The 14,200-nt window shown below is 43.7% G+C and overlaps 1 protein-coding gene across 6 annotated transcripts in view; it reads right to left on the minus strand.

Annotated features, from left to right (window-relative positions):
* Positions 1 to 14,200, minus strand: part of raraa (retinoic acid receptor, alpha a) — a 174,500-nt gene that overhangs the window by 82,508 nt on the left and 77,792 nt on the right. For all 6 annotated transcript variants that reach the window (XM_078163614.1, XM_033612241.2, XM_033612242.2 and 3 more), the window contains one exon: positions 10,821 to 11,652. In XM_078163614.1, coding sequence (XP_078019740.1) covers positions 10,821 to 10,974 — 154 coding nt within the window. In that variant the 5' untranslated portion in view covers positions 10,975 to 11,652. The remainder of the gene's footprint in view (positions 1 to 10,820; positions 11,653 to 14,200) is intronic.

A 14,200-nucleotide genomic window follows, 5' to 3' on the forward strand; every position in this document is an offset into this window, starting at 1 on the left:
AGATATTAACAATGACTTCTATGTTCACCAAAATTGAGGTAATTTGTTGACTGCAAAATAACTTTTTTATTGAATAAGAAACATCTAGGACATTTTATTTGACTTGAGAGGGTTTCGTGTATTCTAGCATCATGAGGTGTCGGCACTCTAATACCCTTTTTCCACAAAATTAGTGTGTGTACGAGGGTTATTAACGGCAGTAAAAGGCATTAAAAATAGGCAGTAGTCTTCTTTCTCATTGCCAGAAGACCAAAGCTGTATACAGGGCTCTGCAGTAGAAAAGTTTGCCTTTTTTTGTTTGATTTTTTCACGGTGTATCACGTTCGACGTCAGGGACAGGCCTGGCCAGGTTAGTAAATAGTAGAAAGCAGCAGGAGGACAGTGAAAATGTTAAATATCTCTTATTTATTCAGTCTCTCTTTCAAACTTGGAGTTGATTGGACTTTGAATGATGTTCAAACACTGCTTGGATGGAGACGAGTGTATTTTGTAGCAGCGCGTCATTGTATCGTGACGTAAAAGGGGCTAAAATTAGCACGTCCACCTGTGTCATATTTCCATCACTACCAATCACAGCTGGAGCCAATAAAATACCACAAATACTGCAGAGTGCAGCCAGGAGCAAATGCCCATTGTAACCCTTCCATTAAATACAAAAGCCAGATGCCAATAGTGTGAATGTTTTACAGTTTGATATGGTACTCTACAGTTTTAACTAAGAAAGGAGCAAGAAGACTAGACTAAGTAAAAAGGTACAATAACAAAGACTTGTCTTAGACAATAACTGAAAAGAAATGAATCCACCTGACGGACTCAGAAGGTGGCCACAGCATTAAAGGAGGGTGCATACAAATCTCTGGAATGCTAATGATAATCATTGCATTGGTTAGCCTGTGGTACATTTAGCCCTATAATGTGCTAATGCCGTCACCGCTGCATTATCTTTCCACTCTGAGGGGACTATGTGCTAATGCTAGCAGACAGGCTTGAGGTTAAGTGTGGCCAGGGGCCCCTTAGAGAGGTGCCAAGAGAGAGCTGGTGGCCCCATAAGCTCTGGCCGAACAGAGCTCTCTTAGCCCCTTTGCGCAACACAGCTAGCCATTGTGCTAGGCTGAAAAAGCGCATTAGCCTCTGAGAAAAGGGCTTTCCCTCTGAAACCCCCTTGGACAACAAGCAAAGCTCTGCTTGATAATTCAATCACTCTCCGAGCTGTGCAGAGCAGACCCGCACAACCTCTCAGAACCTTTCCTCAGCTCTCTCCTTCCCTTCCCATTCCTCCTTCGTCTCCTCCATTAGGTAACTGCCCTATATTTTACACATGCCGTCATTCCTACCGCCTATCAAAGGACAATAGAGGAATGATGCCTGTGAGAGAGTCATTGACATTTCAATGTATGTGGCAGTGTGAATTATGACTGCATGCAATGGGTAGTGAAAAAGGGCATAAGAAGATAGAGATATATGCGTATGCGTGTGTGTGCATGTGTGGGGAGGGGACGGGAGATAAAAGGAAGGAGAAGGGGGTCAGCGCGAGAGCGGGTTGAAGGAAAGGATAGGAAAGCCGTAGAGAAGGAGAGGAGAAAAAAGCGGGAGTTCTTATCGCTTTACCCTTGTCTTGACTTCCTTGCGGGGCCTTTGAAGAGAGCAGAAATAAAGATACTTGGACTGGCACATTAGAGAGAGATTTAGATTATGCCAGTGTTTACCCAACTGAGTGCTGCATGGCTGCTGGCGACAGCCTGCTGGTTTTGAAGTTGTTATGGCCCAACTACAGCTTAAAGCGCTCACTGCTCAAAATATAACACCCATGCTGCAGAGAGGGGCTTTCTCTGTGTGTGTGTGTGTGCTCATATGTCGGTTTGTGTGTGTCTGTATGTATGTGTGCATGCATGTGCCAGTTGTGTGTGAATGTTTATGAGAGATAGCATGTGTCCTTGTATTCCTAATACAGTGTGTGATGCATTCTGCCCTCTCTGCGTACACAAGTGTGTGTGTGTGTGTGTGTGTGTGTGTGTGTGTGTGTGTGTTTGTGTGTAGCCCTCTGAAAATGGAGCCATCCATCGGATTATGGGTAGACAGCTCTTTGAAAAGGAGGGCCTGTATTTGCATAAGCGGCCATGGAAGGGAAAACCCTATAGAAAGAAAGACAGAATGATAGAGCAAGAGAGAGAGGAAGACAGAAAGAGAGAGGGAAAGAACAAGAGAGAGAGTGTGGGGGGGGGGGGGGGGGGGGGGGGGGGAGTGGACCACACTCGCCAAGCCACTCGGGGATAAATCCTGTGGCTAGGATCAAGTATTCTGGGCAGGGATTTGGCCCCAGGTCCCCTCAAACCAAATGGAAAATAACAGGCTGCGAGTAAATAGGTGGCAGGGTAATGATAGCTCTGTCAAGTCCTAAGGTGGAGAAAGGGAGGGTGGGAATAAAGGAGGATAATAGAGAATGAGAAAGAGATGTGGGGAATGACGAGTGTGGGGAGGGGGATCAGGTATATGACGAAAGAGAGATGATTGTGACAGGGAAGAAAAGAGGACAAACAGATAGAGAGACTAGTGATGGAGGGACAGCAGAGAACAAGAGATGCGCAGAAGCCAAAAAAGAGGGGAGTGAGGAAGGATGGATATGGGAGAAGGCCAGAGGGCCAAAGGAGAGGGTAATAGGGTTTTCTTGTGGGAGCCCCTTTTGGCTAAGCTTGCTCGTGTTTTGGCACATGATGCTGGCACGGGACACGGGCGCTGCCAAAGCCAGCGTGCGTGTGTGCCTATGTGTGTGTGCCCGAGGCTCCCACTTCTGTCACATCTGCACAGACGGCCTGCATCTTTGTCCCTCTGTCCCTTTTCTGATGCTCTGTTTGTCCCTCTCGTCTTTTTGCATTCCCTTCTCAGCAGAGTTTCTTTGTTAGGCAATGTTCCCACTGTCCTAATGAACAACACCCAAATACTCACTTTGATCCACAATAAAATCACCAAGGAGGCCACTGCCAATCAGAAAATATCCAAACACAAGTGCACATGCAAAGGCACAAAAACGCAGTCAACCCATAGTGACACTGACTGATGCTGTCAGATCTGACGCCAGAAGCATATCACATTCTGTCATTACTGCAGACAGAATAGTCTAGTTTAGCCTGGTATAGCATATTAGCCTCGGCATTGTGCATTATTTTTTCAACAGCCTCACATGATGTAGTGTTAGCCTGCCTCAGCTCAATATCCTTATAAATTACACTCATAGTGGTTGTTTCCACATCTCACAATTTATGTCCAATGTCCATGAGCGCTCTTTATGCAGCAAGGAAGAAAGCAACTTAAATGCTTATTTGCTTAAACATTATTTACCACTGTTAACAGGCTGCAGTTAAAGGAGCACTTCATCCACAAAAAGACCATTTGTGTATCAGTTACTCGCCCTGTGTTATGTTGAATTTGTGGAGAAAACTTGATTTATCTTGCATGCCTCTATGGTGAACGAAGAATCCAAAAACAGAGGAAATTCTTGATCAGTTAAAGTCATAGGGGTCCACGTTAAACAACACCAAATCTAAATCAAAGCACGTGTTTACAAACTCTCACACAACTCATGCAGTATAATCATGAAAAATTACTTCCCAAACATGTGCATTTTTGCTAAATCTTATTTACCAAAACACGTCCACATAAAAAATGTCACACATGGACGAGTAGCGCACATGGACGAGTAGCGCGCCTGGGCAAGCGCTTTCATTCGAACTCTGCTCAATGGAATGCTTGCCTAGGTGCGCTACTCCTGTAAGGAAGCTTGTTTTTGGATTCTTTGTTCACCGTGCAGGCATGCCAGAAAATGTTTTCTTCTCAAATTCAAGAGTAATTAAAAAACAAATGCTAATTCTAACGTCAGTCAGTGTACAATGATACTCTACCATACCCACGATAACAACTATTTCAATAATAATTTCTCCAATTGTTCCTGTGTATCACTATCAGTATCACCAATAGACTCATCTTCATTATGCTTAATTATAATAATGTCAGAAAAAAGCTTTTGGTGAAAGGAAATACTTGTGTGTACAATAAGAGAATTACTGTCACTGAATAAAGTTAATTACGATGCATCAAACTTGTTGAAAAGCAAGTTATTTGTAATCCAATTCAATACAAAAGCTAAAACTCTTCAACTAACTGGTGATGTGCCAAAGCTCTCACAAATGACTTCTTTGAAAATGTAAGAATAGGACAGTCCTTGTGCTCATTTTTCAGCCTCCCAGCGCTCTGCAGTTAATTAACAAGGTCGTTAAGCTGGGGTGAATGAGTGCTATGCTGCCATGTTAGATGTGTTTTACACGCCACGTTTAATAAGCCTGCATCCTTGCCATCTGAGTATCGGCACCCCTCACTTTCCAATAATGACAACCAGCTCCCCTGAGGTACTGTTTCTATGTGAGTGTGAGCCTGCGTGTGTGTGTGTGTGGCTTAATGGCAGGTACCTGGTCGCCTGATAGAAAAAGTCCAGTCAATACTTGCATCTTTGTGTCTCATCCACACACACTTTAGACTGCTACCAAAAGAGAACACACCGCAAGTGTTCCTCACTGTCATTATGCTTATCCCTACCACACAAGCCGTGTGTGTGTGTGTGTGTAGGTGTACGTGAGTGTGTGTTTTCGCCACCCATGGAGTGTACTGACGTGCCCTCTTGATTCCTGCAGACCACCGGGGCAGAGAGGAACCACCTGTCTGTCCAGAAACCAGCACACACACATACACACAACCTCACAAACACAAACTTTGCCCAACATTACCATATCCATATTTACCCATGGTCAGAGCATTCCGCCACGGGCTGCTTAACGGGATAGGTGACACACACACACACAAGCTTCCTTGAGGTCTGAAAATATCCTTTCATATTTCTCCTACTGGCCCAAAAGTACATTCATAAATGCCATAAATGCCCCCTAATAAGTCAAAAGAGATGGCGCTCGTGTGTGTTAGTCGTGTTAGGAAATGCTCCTGTACCAAGCAATTACTGTGGCTGCTGAAACAAGAGCGCTCTGTGGGGAAAAGCCAATTAGTCCGCCGTGGCAGCAGGTAGCAAGCTGGCTCCATTCATTATGATCCCTCATAACACCGTGCTAATGTAATAGCACGGTGTTAGAGCTAGTGACAGACAGCGGAAGGCTTTAATGATAATAACGGGATCAATAGTTGGGATGTTACTGCCAGATAGTTCCATATTCATGCAGGCGCAAAGAAAGGATTTAATCGAAAACACTAATGAAAGTCGTGTGCGTGTATGTGCGTGTGGAACGAGCACATTCTATTGGATGTGGATTTTTTTTGGCTGCGTGCAATACAGCAGTGTGCACGTTTGTGGGTGCGCGAGCATGATCAATCCATAGCGATAATATTCAGTTAACTAATAAAGCTGCGGGCAATAAATTTAATATCAATATCTGCAACCGATCTGCTCTGGCGCGTAACCTAACCTGATGATTTTCAAATAATGTGATGTGAAGACATAAACCCAGGAGGATAGAGCTACAGAGACACGGAGAGAGAGTATGTGTTGCAGGCCTGGATTAACCCTTCTGCTCTGCTTGGTCCAAATAATTGGTCTGTTGTCGTTTCCTAAAGGAGGCGGAGGCAGAAGAGCTGGATAACTCTGAGGGTGAGTGTGCTCAGAGGAAAGAGACCAGAGAGAAAACACAGAGGAAAAAAGGAAAGGTCTTCTGATAGCAAATGAGTTCAACACTAAAACAAAATGGCCTAATGTCACCTGGTTTGGGGAGTAACAAAATACACATGAAATACAAGTGTGGGTAACTGTATTCCCTTGGTGGTATTCTGAATACAGTTACTGTCTTTATAAATAGATTACTTTATTTGTTTTTGTTTTATTGCTCTAACACCGTGTCCTAACTGGATGAGATGTGAGTGATCAGTTTGATTACATCTCTGCTGGAGTGTCAGAGTTGGCTGCGAGCGACACAGCGCTGCCAAGCTGAACTTTTGCTGGACACCCTGTTTCTATTCACTCCTGTCTCCTCCTTTAAAAACTCCACAATGGAGGAGGAACGGCTGATTCATGAAGTTAAAATGAAGTGTTGTAAAACTCTTCTTATTTCACCACAAAAAACACAATCAGGTGGCAGCTGGCTGGAGGGAGATCTCCAGGGAGCTGAGTTTCTGGTAAATGACCATCGCCAATAACAACATAATCTGCTGGCTGTATTGTAGGCTACGTAATTTCCAGTAAATACCACAATATAACTTGTGTTTTCTGTTTAAAAAGGACAGACGTAGAGGGACAGCAAGTACTTGCCCATATCTCAACTGGTTATGTCTTGAGTAAAGCACTCAGCTGATAGGTATCCTATGTAGTTTTTTTAGTAGGGGTTAGGCAATGAACTTGGTACATTTAAAGGTATCGACCGAATTAGGTCAGTACAACTAAGCATCGACTCATGATAAACCCATTGGTGCCAAATGCCTGAGTGAGAAGGCCAGGTTTAGAAAGGAAGTGGAAGTGCCACAGAGTTCTAGGAAGCCTGGAAGACAGCCATGCTTCATAAGCTTCTCAGGAAACCAAAACCATCGCTGTAGCACCAATCTGTGTGACAGTTCTGGCATCTGGTCTATTCTCTTCTCTATATTGTTTTAATAATAGCCTGGTAACACTGCTAGACAAGGAGGAGCAGAATTGTGATTTAGTCTACTACACCACCCCTGCAGCTTGTTCACAAATTACATTTTAGTTATTACAGAGAAAGTATCGTACTGAAAAAGGTACTGTTGGGTACCAGTACCGAATTTCAGGTACTGGACCTGGTACTAGTATTAGTTCCAAAGTTAATGGTACCCAACCCCGATATTAAATGGATTCAGAGTGGACAGAGAGCGCCGCTTGCTTGCTGCAAGGACATGTTGTAAAATTCATACGAGGCACGCAATCCTTTAAACAAATTTTAAAAAGTGTGTGCAGTGCACCTGCCACATGACAATGGCATAGGACTTGCACAGCCAGGACACTGCTGTGTGTTACAGTACATGGAAATGTAAGACCTGAACAAATAAGCTCAGCAAGATGATTTTAAAGCACTCTAAAAGTAATCCAGTTTGGACTGGGCTCATACAGAAGAACATTAATAAAAGTGTAACAAAGGCACATTGAAGATCTGAACATCTTTACAAAGTGTAGGTCAAAACTGTACTTTCAGACAACAACAATATCCACAAGGACACAAACACAGGGACAATTGCACATGCATACACACCCAAACAATCATGTGCATTTAGCTTTCACTGGCTGCCATGATGAAATCCAATGCTCAGCTCTGTTGCCTCCGATCTGACATTCTGTAAATTCCTCTCATTCAAGCTCCAAACAAACTGACTCTCTCTCCCCCCTCTCCCACAGCACCCACTCTCTTCCTTTCTCTCTATCGTCACTGCTCGGCACCGAACGGGGCTGGTGAGGGCTTAGTGGTGTGTTTGTGTGTGTGTGTGTGTGTGTGTGTGCGTGTGTGTGTGTGTGTGTGTGCGTGTGTGTGTGTGTGTGAAAATTTGAGAAAAGAAAAAAAAAAAGGAGTGTTTGAGCAGGAGGGAGGGAGAGAGAAATGATCTGCCAGAGAGGGGGATAGGACGAGGAGGAGGAGAAAGAAGTGAAGGTGGTGTGGTTTGTGTTACAGTGTGTATGGAAGGAGACGCATGTGTTTTTGTTGCTGCATGTGTGTGTGTGTGTGTGTGAGAGAGAGAGAGAGAGAGAGAGAGAGAGAGAGAGCATGTGTGAATTATGCCTGCAGTTATCTGCATGCAAGGAGGAGCAGGAGTGAGAGAAAGTGAGCCAGCATGAAGGGCAAAGATTGTGTTTATGTTTCTGTGTGTGTGTGTGTGTGTGTGTTTGTGTGAGCGTGTGTGTGTGTTCGTGCTCGTCAGGAAGCTGTGGTGTCCCTGGCTCTCCAGTGTTTACAGACAGGAAATGTTTGTCCAGGCAAAAGGGAAGGAACCTTGCAGCCCCGCATGGCAAACACTGGGAGAGTGGCCTGACACACACACACACACACACACACACACACACACAGATATTCTGACACTCACACGCACACACACACACTTGCAACAGAGTAAAAAGAGGAATCTGACGGGAGCTCCAGCGTTTGTGAGTGAGGTGGGGTATCTGGTATTAGGGAAGTGGGAGTGACTGGGCTGGGCACTAACTGTTCTTCACTTCCCTCCGTGCTGACTGCCAACGCAAACTCCAGCAGATAGAAAGTCAATACGCTGACCCCCCCTGAACTTGTGAGAGCGAGGCCGCGTTGTGGCAGGCCTGTCCACACCAATACACACACAGCGACTGTATGTCTGCACCACCAACTGTATTCCTTTAGTTCATATTTCTGCAGCTGCCACAGCAGTTTAATTGATTATCTCGCCGTTCATCGATGTTGCCCAGTCTGCTGTGAGATGCAGGGATTGTACGAGTATAATGTTTCACTGGATTTCAAAGCACCTTTAGGGTTCTAATTAGTAGGCAGTGATGGTGGTACATTTACATATATTATTCTACTTTATACTTCCACTCCTCTACATTTTAGAGGGCAATATCTTACTTTGTTGCAGATGAAGATTTTTACATACTGAACTCCTTTTTTCTTAAAATAAATGAAAAATCTGGTAGTGTGTTGAGAAAATTTCAACCCATTTCCAATACTAATGAACAATGAAGAATTTTAGTGTCACATTGAAATTCAGTGTGTGACTTGGTGAAAGCTGCCAATATGAGGTATCATTTGTCATTATTTTAGTGCTTTTCAAGCTGCCACAGTCTGTCTTTCAAGATGCCAAAATTCACTTGAGTTGTATTGAAATGTTCTCATCAATTAAGCATATTTTTCAACAGTCATCTCACATGGAAGCTTTCTTCTAAAGCAATACGTATAATCATACTGCAAAACATGATGTATTGTTATAGATTAAACTATGCAACAGCATGAGGGAAATAATCTCCCGCCTGTTACAACATTTAAATAATGCTTAGAGGCTGAAGCATCGGTAATAGGGATGTCAGTTTCGATTCATTTTGATTTTGTTAGCCTGAACTCCATTAACTGGTAACTAACCAGTTCATTTTTAAGGGAAAAAAAAAAAGCTAAATCAAAACAAATACGCAAGAGGCCTTTTTTTTTAGCTTTTGTGCCCCATTCCAACGTGCTATCCATTAAGAGGTGGTGAAATTTTAATGTTTTCTTATGTAAACATCTTGCCTTTTATTTTATTTTCTGTTTGGTGACAGCCAGCCAGCTAGTTGCATAATTGTGCAGAAAACATAGTGCCCACTTCCCACACTCCAGTCTCCAATAGTTAGCTCATGCTAGCCTTGGCCACTCCACACTGTGCACCACCCACGCTGGGTGGGAGCTAGCTAGCAGCGCCACTCATTTGTTGATTACCACTGGTATCGCTCCCACCTGCAGAAACATAGTGCCCACCCTCCGGTTTCCCCCCAGGTCACCCGGGTGAGTAATTGGCTTCAGTTTGAGCCGCAAAACCCCTTTAAGATCATTGACTAAGTTAGCACCACTAGCCATGCTGACTCTGCAGACAGTGCTTTCAGAGCTACCAATGACAACATAGTTACAAAATGCTAAAGGGGGTTTGCAGTTCAAAACTGAGCCTCTTGCTTACTGGGGCGACCGGAGGGTGGGCAAAATTTTTCCACAGCAATGCTGTTGGGTCAAGATGGTTATTAGCAGTGATTGCTAAATGAGCAGCTCTGCCAACCAGCTCCCGCCAGGCCTGGGTGGTGCAAAGTGCAATAACTTAAGAGTAGCAAAGTTAACCTGCATTACCAGTTGAAATAATTCCTGGTGGTTAAGATTAACAGTTAACCACTGACACCCCTAATCAGTCATATACAATTCTGAAAGCAGCCACGGTACGCAACAAGGCCTTTTAATACATGCACATATTTTGCTGATAATACTTATACACTTGTGCATCAGTAAAATTTTCAATACAAGAACTACAATGCAATGTTTTTTATGGTGGTATTGTTATCTGAACAATTGTTCCACCACAGCTCAGGGTTAAACAGGTCCTTTTGTATATAAGTAAATACGCTGCAGAACAGCTATTCTTTCCTTATGAAAAAGTACTTTTCACATAGTTCGACTTAAATAAGTAACTTTCCAAATCAGTTGTGATGCTCCTGATGGATTGTATAAAGGTGTTGCAGCATGAATGTTGGCTGCGATGATACTTTTTGTGAGATTTATTTTAAGAATGCTTGCCAAATTTGTGTTCCCCAAATAAACAATGCTCCATTCTAGCTGTCCTGCCTCACTTCCTTGTGATCTACACTGACATTTCCATGTGTGTGTGTGTGTCTGTGTGTGTGTGTGTGTGTGTGTGTGTGTGCGCGTGTGCTGATGTGTGTGGCCTCGGAAATTAAGGACAGCGCTGGAGGCGATGTGGGTGTGTGTGTGGCTGCCGCTCTCTGTTTACCAACACACACATCTTTCAAATACAAATGATCTAAACAGGATGAAAGTGTCCTTTTACCAGCAGACTCAAAGACACAAGCATATGTATGCATGCACACACACACACACACACACACACACACACACACACACACACACACAGTGGGGGAGCTATACAGGAAATTATGCACCTCAGCTGCACAGGTAAATCCAGGACACACACACACAAAGGAAAGTGAATCTTTCTGTTCCCACCTCCTGTCACTGAACAATCATCCTGCGCAATACCCAGAGCATGGCACAGTCCCACATCTGAAAGGTGAACCAGTTCAGAGCAAGCAAAAAAGGGTACAGTTTACTTACTGGCTGGTGAGGGGGTGCTGTACCCACTGATGGGCAGTCCTGCCAGGGCTGGAGGCGACAGGCTCCCCAACATGTGGGGGAAGAAGTAGGAGTAGGTGGGCATGGGGAAGCCGTTGAGGTGGGGGCCCGGCAGTGGGTTCCCCTTCCCAGCCATGATGGCTCAGTCCACCTCCAGTCACAAACAGACCTCACTGAAAAACCACCTTAATGCAAACTAACAAAACCAACGAGGAGTCAGTGTAAATTCCTGGACTGGTTTAATCCCCCATAGGGACACTGCATGAGTAGATATTCCAAAAGACTGCCGGGTGAAGTTTGTCAAAAAAAATCTCCTTATGGTTTGGAAACTTGAATGCTGGTGTCCATAAAATGGCCACCAAGACAAATAAATCCTGCTGGATTAGTGAATGTGTGTGTTGAGGGTTGAGTTACTAAGGAAACAAAGATAAAAAACAGACACGGGGTAGAAGTATAAAAGAGGACTGTAGAGCGTTTTATCCTTCCTTTCTCTGGTATTGTGAAAGAAGCTGAAAGGCCTTATTTGCAAGAGGCGTTGGGGAGACTGGAAACTAGCACGACCATTCCTTATCTTCAAGATGAAGAGAGGCGAAAGAGACAGAAGGCAAGTTGAGTCAAGAACAGGTGACTTTGATGACTGCAGTCAGGAGTGGTGATAGTGGCGATAAGGGTGCTAGTGGTTGTAATGCTTCCAGAGAAGTGTAGATTTACTATTCCCCTGCAGAGCGCTCCTGGGGAATGCGCAGATCACATGATGCCAAGACAAAGCTCTTCTCCTTGGATGGGCCTCCTCTTTGCAGTCAACAGCCTCCACCTGGGATTTAAAAAAAAAAAGAGAGAGAGAGAGAGAGAGAGAGAGATCATTAAGTGCTTCAATGACAAGGTAAAGAGATCGTTTCCCTTTGTACTTAAGTGCTTGAGCAAAACAGTTCTTTTCTTTTGACACTAATTAATGGTAATGTCTCATCAGAAATGTTACAAAAACACCCCCTCCGCCTTAATTATCTAATGGAGTGTTAAAACTGCGAAGAGAGCAGTGGGTGTGTGATGTCTCCTCGCAGCTTTGTGCGCTCACACACACGCTCATTAACAGTGACAGACTACAAATACTGTGGGAGACGAGCCAAAACATAAATGAAGAGAGCAGCACAAAAGAAAACTTTGCTAATTACACCAGTTGTCGATGCCAGAGGTGAGACTCAAGGCACCGGTCTGGGACCACTAGAGATTTCTGCCGCTCTTCCAAATTAAGAGCAAGACACGTATAAACAAACCTGTAACTATCGCAGAAAGCATGAGCACACACAAGGGCACTGACAACTTTGCATTTGGAGAACACAATTATCATAAAATGGTACACTGGCACCACAGTATATACAAGAGTAAGAGAGAAGCTCCTCTTCAAAACAGCCTGTCATAACATGAGTGTGACTTATTTTTTTATTGTAATGACCCCTTTATGAGTCAGTGGATGTAATGTGCAGCAGTAAAAGTAAAACCACTGCAACACACACACACGGACTGCACTAAAAAAAGCAGGAGGAATGTGTCTTTGCATGAACAGTGTTGCTCAGGAATGTGGCACTCTAGCATGAATCAAGCCAGGACATCATGGATGAACTCCTGTAAAGAGAGAGGGTCAAGTCAGACATGTTTGTGTGCCTGTTCCCACTTGAATGGTGTACATAAAGCATCAGGGTATGACAGGTGAGAGGGGCGCACTGGTGCCAGCCATGTGACAAATTAAAGGAAAACCAGACACAAAGTGAATAGTAGTGAGATAGTGGCAAAGATTCAACAAGACTCTGAACTCTACTGGAGGGATGGGCTCAATTTTTTACAAAACATCTCTCATTTGGTGTTTTAATGATGTGGTGGAGAGCACTGTCTAGCATGTTGGTCCAAAATCTCCCATAGGAGTTAGACTGGGTTGAGATCTTGTGACTGTGAGAGCTACGGATGTCCCGATTAATAGAATAATATTTTCTGTTCTGTTTAGTTCCTTTTGCTGCAGTGAGCTAATTTTGATTAGCTTTGCTACTGCTTATACTCATAACTACCTACATTTGCTTAAAAATTAGGGCATTTTATTGTGGAGGCAACAGTAAGACTAGACTCACAAGTCAGTCTTTAGACGCTTTGCTTAACTAAAGACTGATGACTTTCTCCCTGATTTTGTGTTTAGATGGGCGGATACAATTTCAGAGTTTAAAAAAACTCCCTACGTTGCAGAACCAGTAGTAAATCTGCAGGGCGGTCCTTCGGTGGCTCGCTGAACTCTTGTGCTTGTGAACATAGTCCGAGTAGAAACATGTGTAGCAGTACAAAATGGCTCAGCCGTGCTCGCAGAAAACTCGGTCAAAGTTAGTGGATGTTTGTCGCGTTTGCCGCGACACATTCTCGCCAACTAAAAGAAACAAACATAATCTTTTACAAGGCCATGACTCATCCGTCTGGCCGGACTATAGAGGCAATCACCTTGTAAACAACAAGGCGATTGCCTCTATAGTCCGGGTAGAAAACCAGCAGAGCTTTTAGCTATATATATAGCCTATGTATCACATTTTTCACATCACTGTATCACCGTTTAGACTAATCCGATGTTTGTAAAGTCTATAAACACAATGATTGAACAAACATTACTATTTCTGTGTGCACGTTTAGCTGGGCTCTCCGTTAGCTGTTAGCCCTGTTAGCCGTTAGCGGTGTCTGTAATAGGTAATAACTCATTAAACGGTCGGTAAAAAAAATATCTTTCCAGCAGATATCTTAGTTACAACATGATTGAGCTAGCAAAGCAGTTTTGTGTTGCTATGTGTGGTATTTATTCAGTTTTGGGAAATCACGATGTCTAGAAAGCATCAGTTGACAGGGACAGCTAATACTAGCAGCAAAGCTAACATCAGGACGTCATCTGTTAAAAGACATCCGCTGGAAAAAATATTTTCTTCACGGATGAGCACACAGAGTTTAATCTCTCGGCATCCATTTTCAAGCTCTCTGTGTGTTTGTTTCCTTGCGGACGAAAAAAGGGGGAGCGCACATTTCCGAGAAGGCGTGTCCTTTTCAAAAATGCAAGAGGCGTTGCTTTGTTGCCGGCCGTTTTCGCCGGTGTGTTAAATACACTTTAGAAAGGAGTGTCCCCAGACTATCAGAAGGCGGAGATCTCTGATTGTCTGGTGGCGAGACTACGGTAAGACCATGTGTGTCACATGTAATTGAACTCAGGGATGCACGATAATATCGGCATGTCATCAGTATCCGCCAATTAACCAACATGTTTTTTCTTATTTTGCACTTTTGCACTTTTTTGAATTTTATATAAATTAAAAGGCATTGTATTTCATGTCTCCATCTGCTGG

The sequence above is a fragment of the Epinephelus lanceolatus genome, chromosome 21 (assembly GCF_041903045.1).
Source record: "Epinephelus lanceolatus isolate andai-2023 chromosome 21, ASM4190304v1, whole genome shotgun sequence".
In the NCBI taxonomy this organism is placed as follows: Eukaryota; Metazoa; Chordata; class Actinopteri; order Perciformes; family Serranidae; genus Epinephelus; species Epinephelus lanceolatus.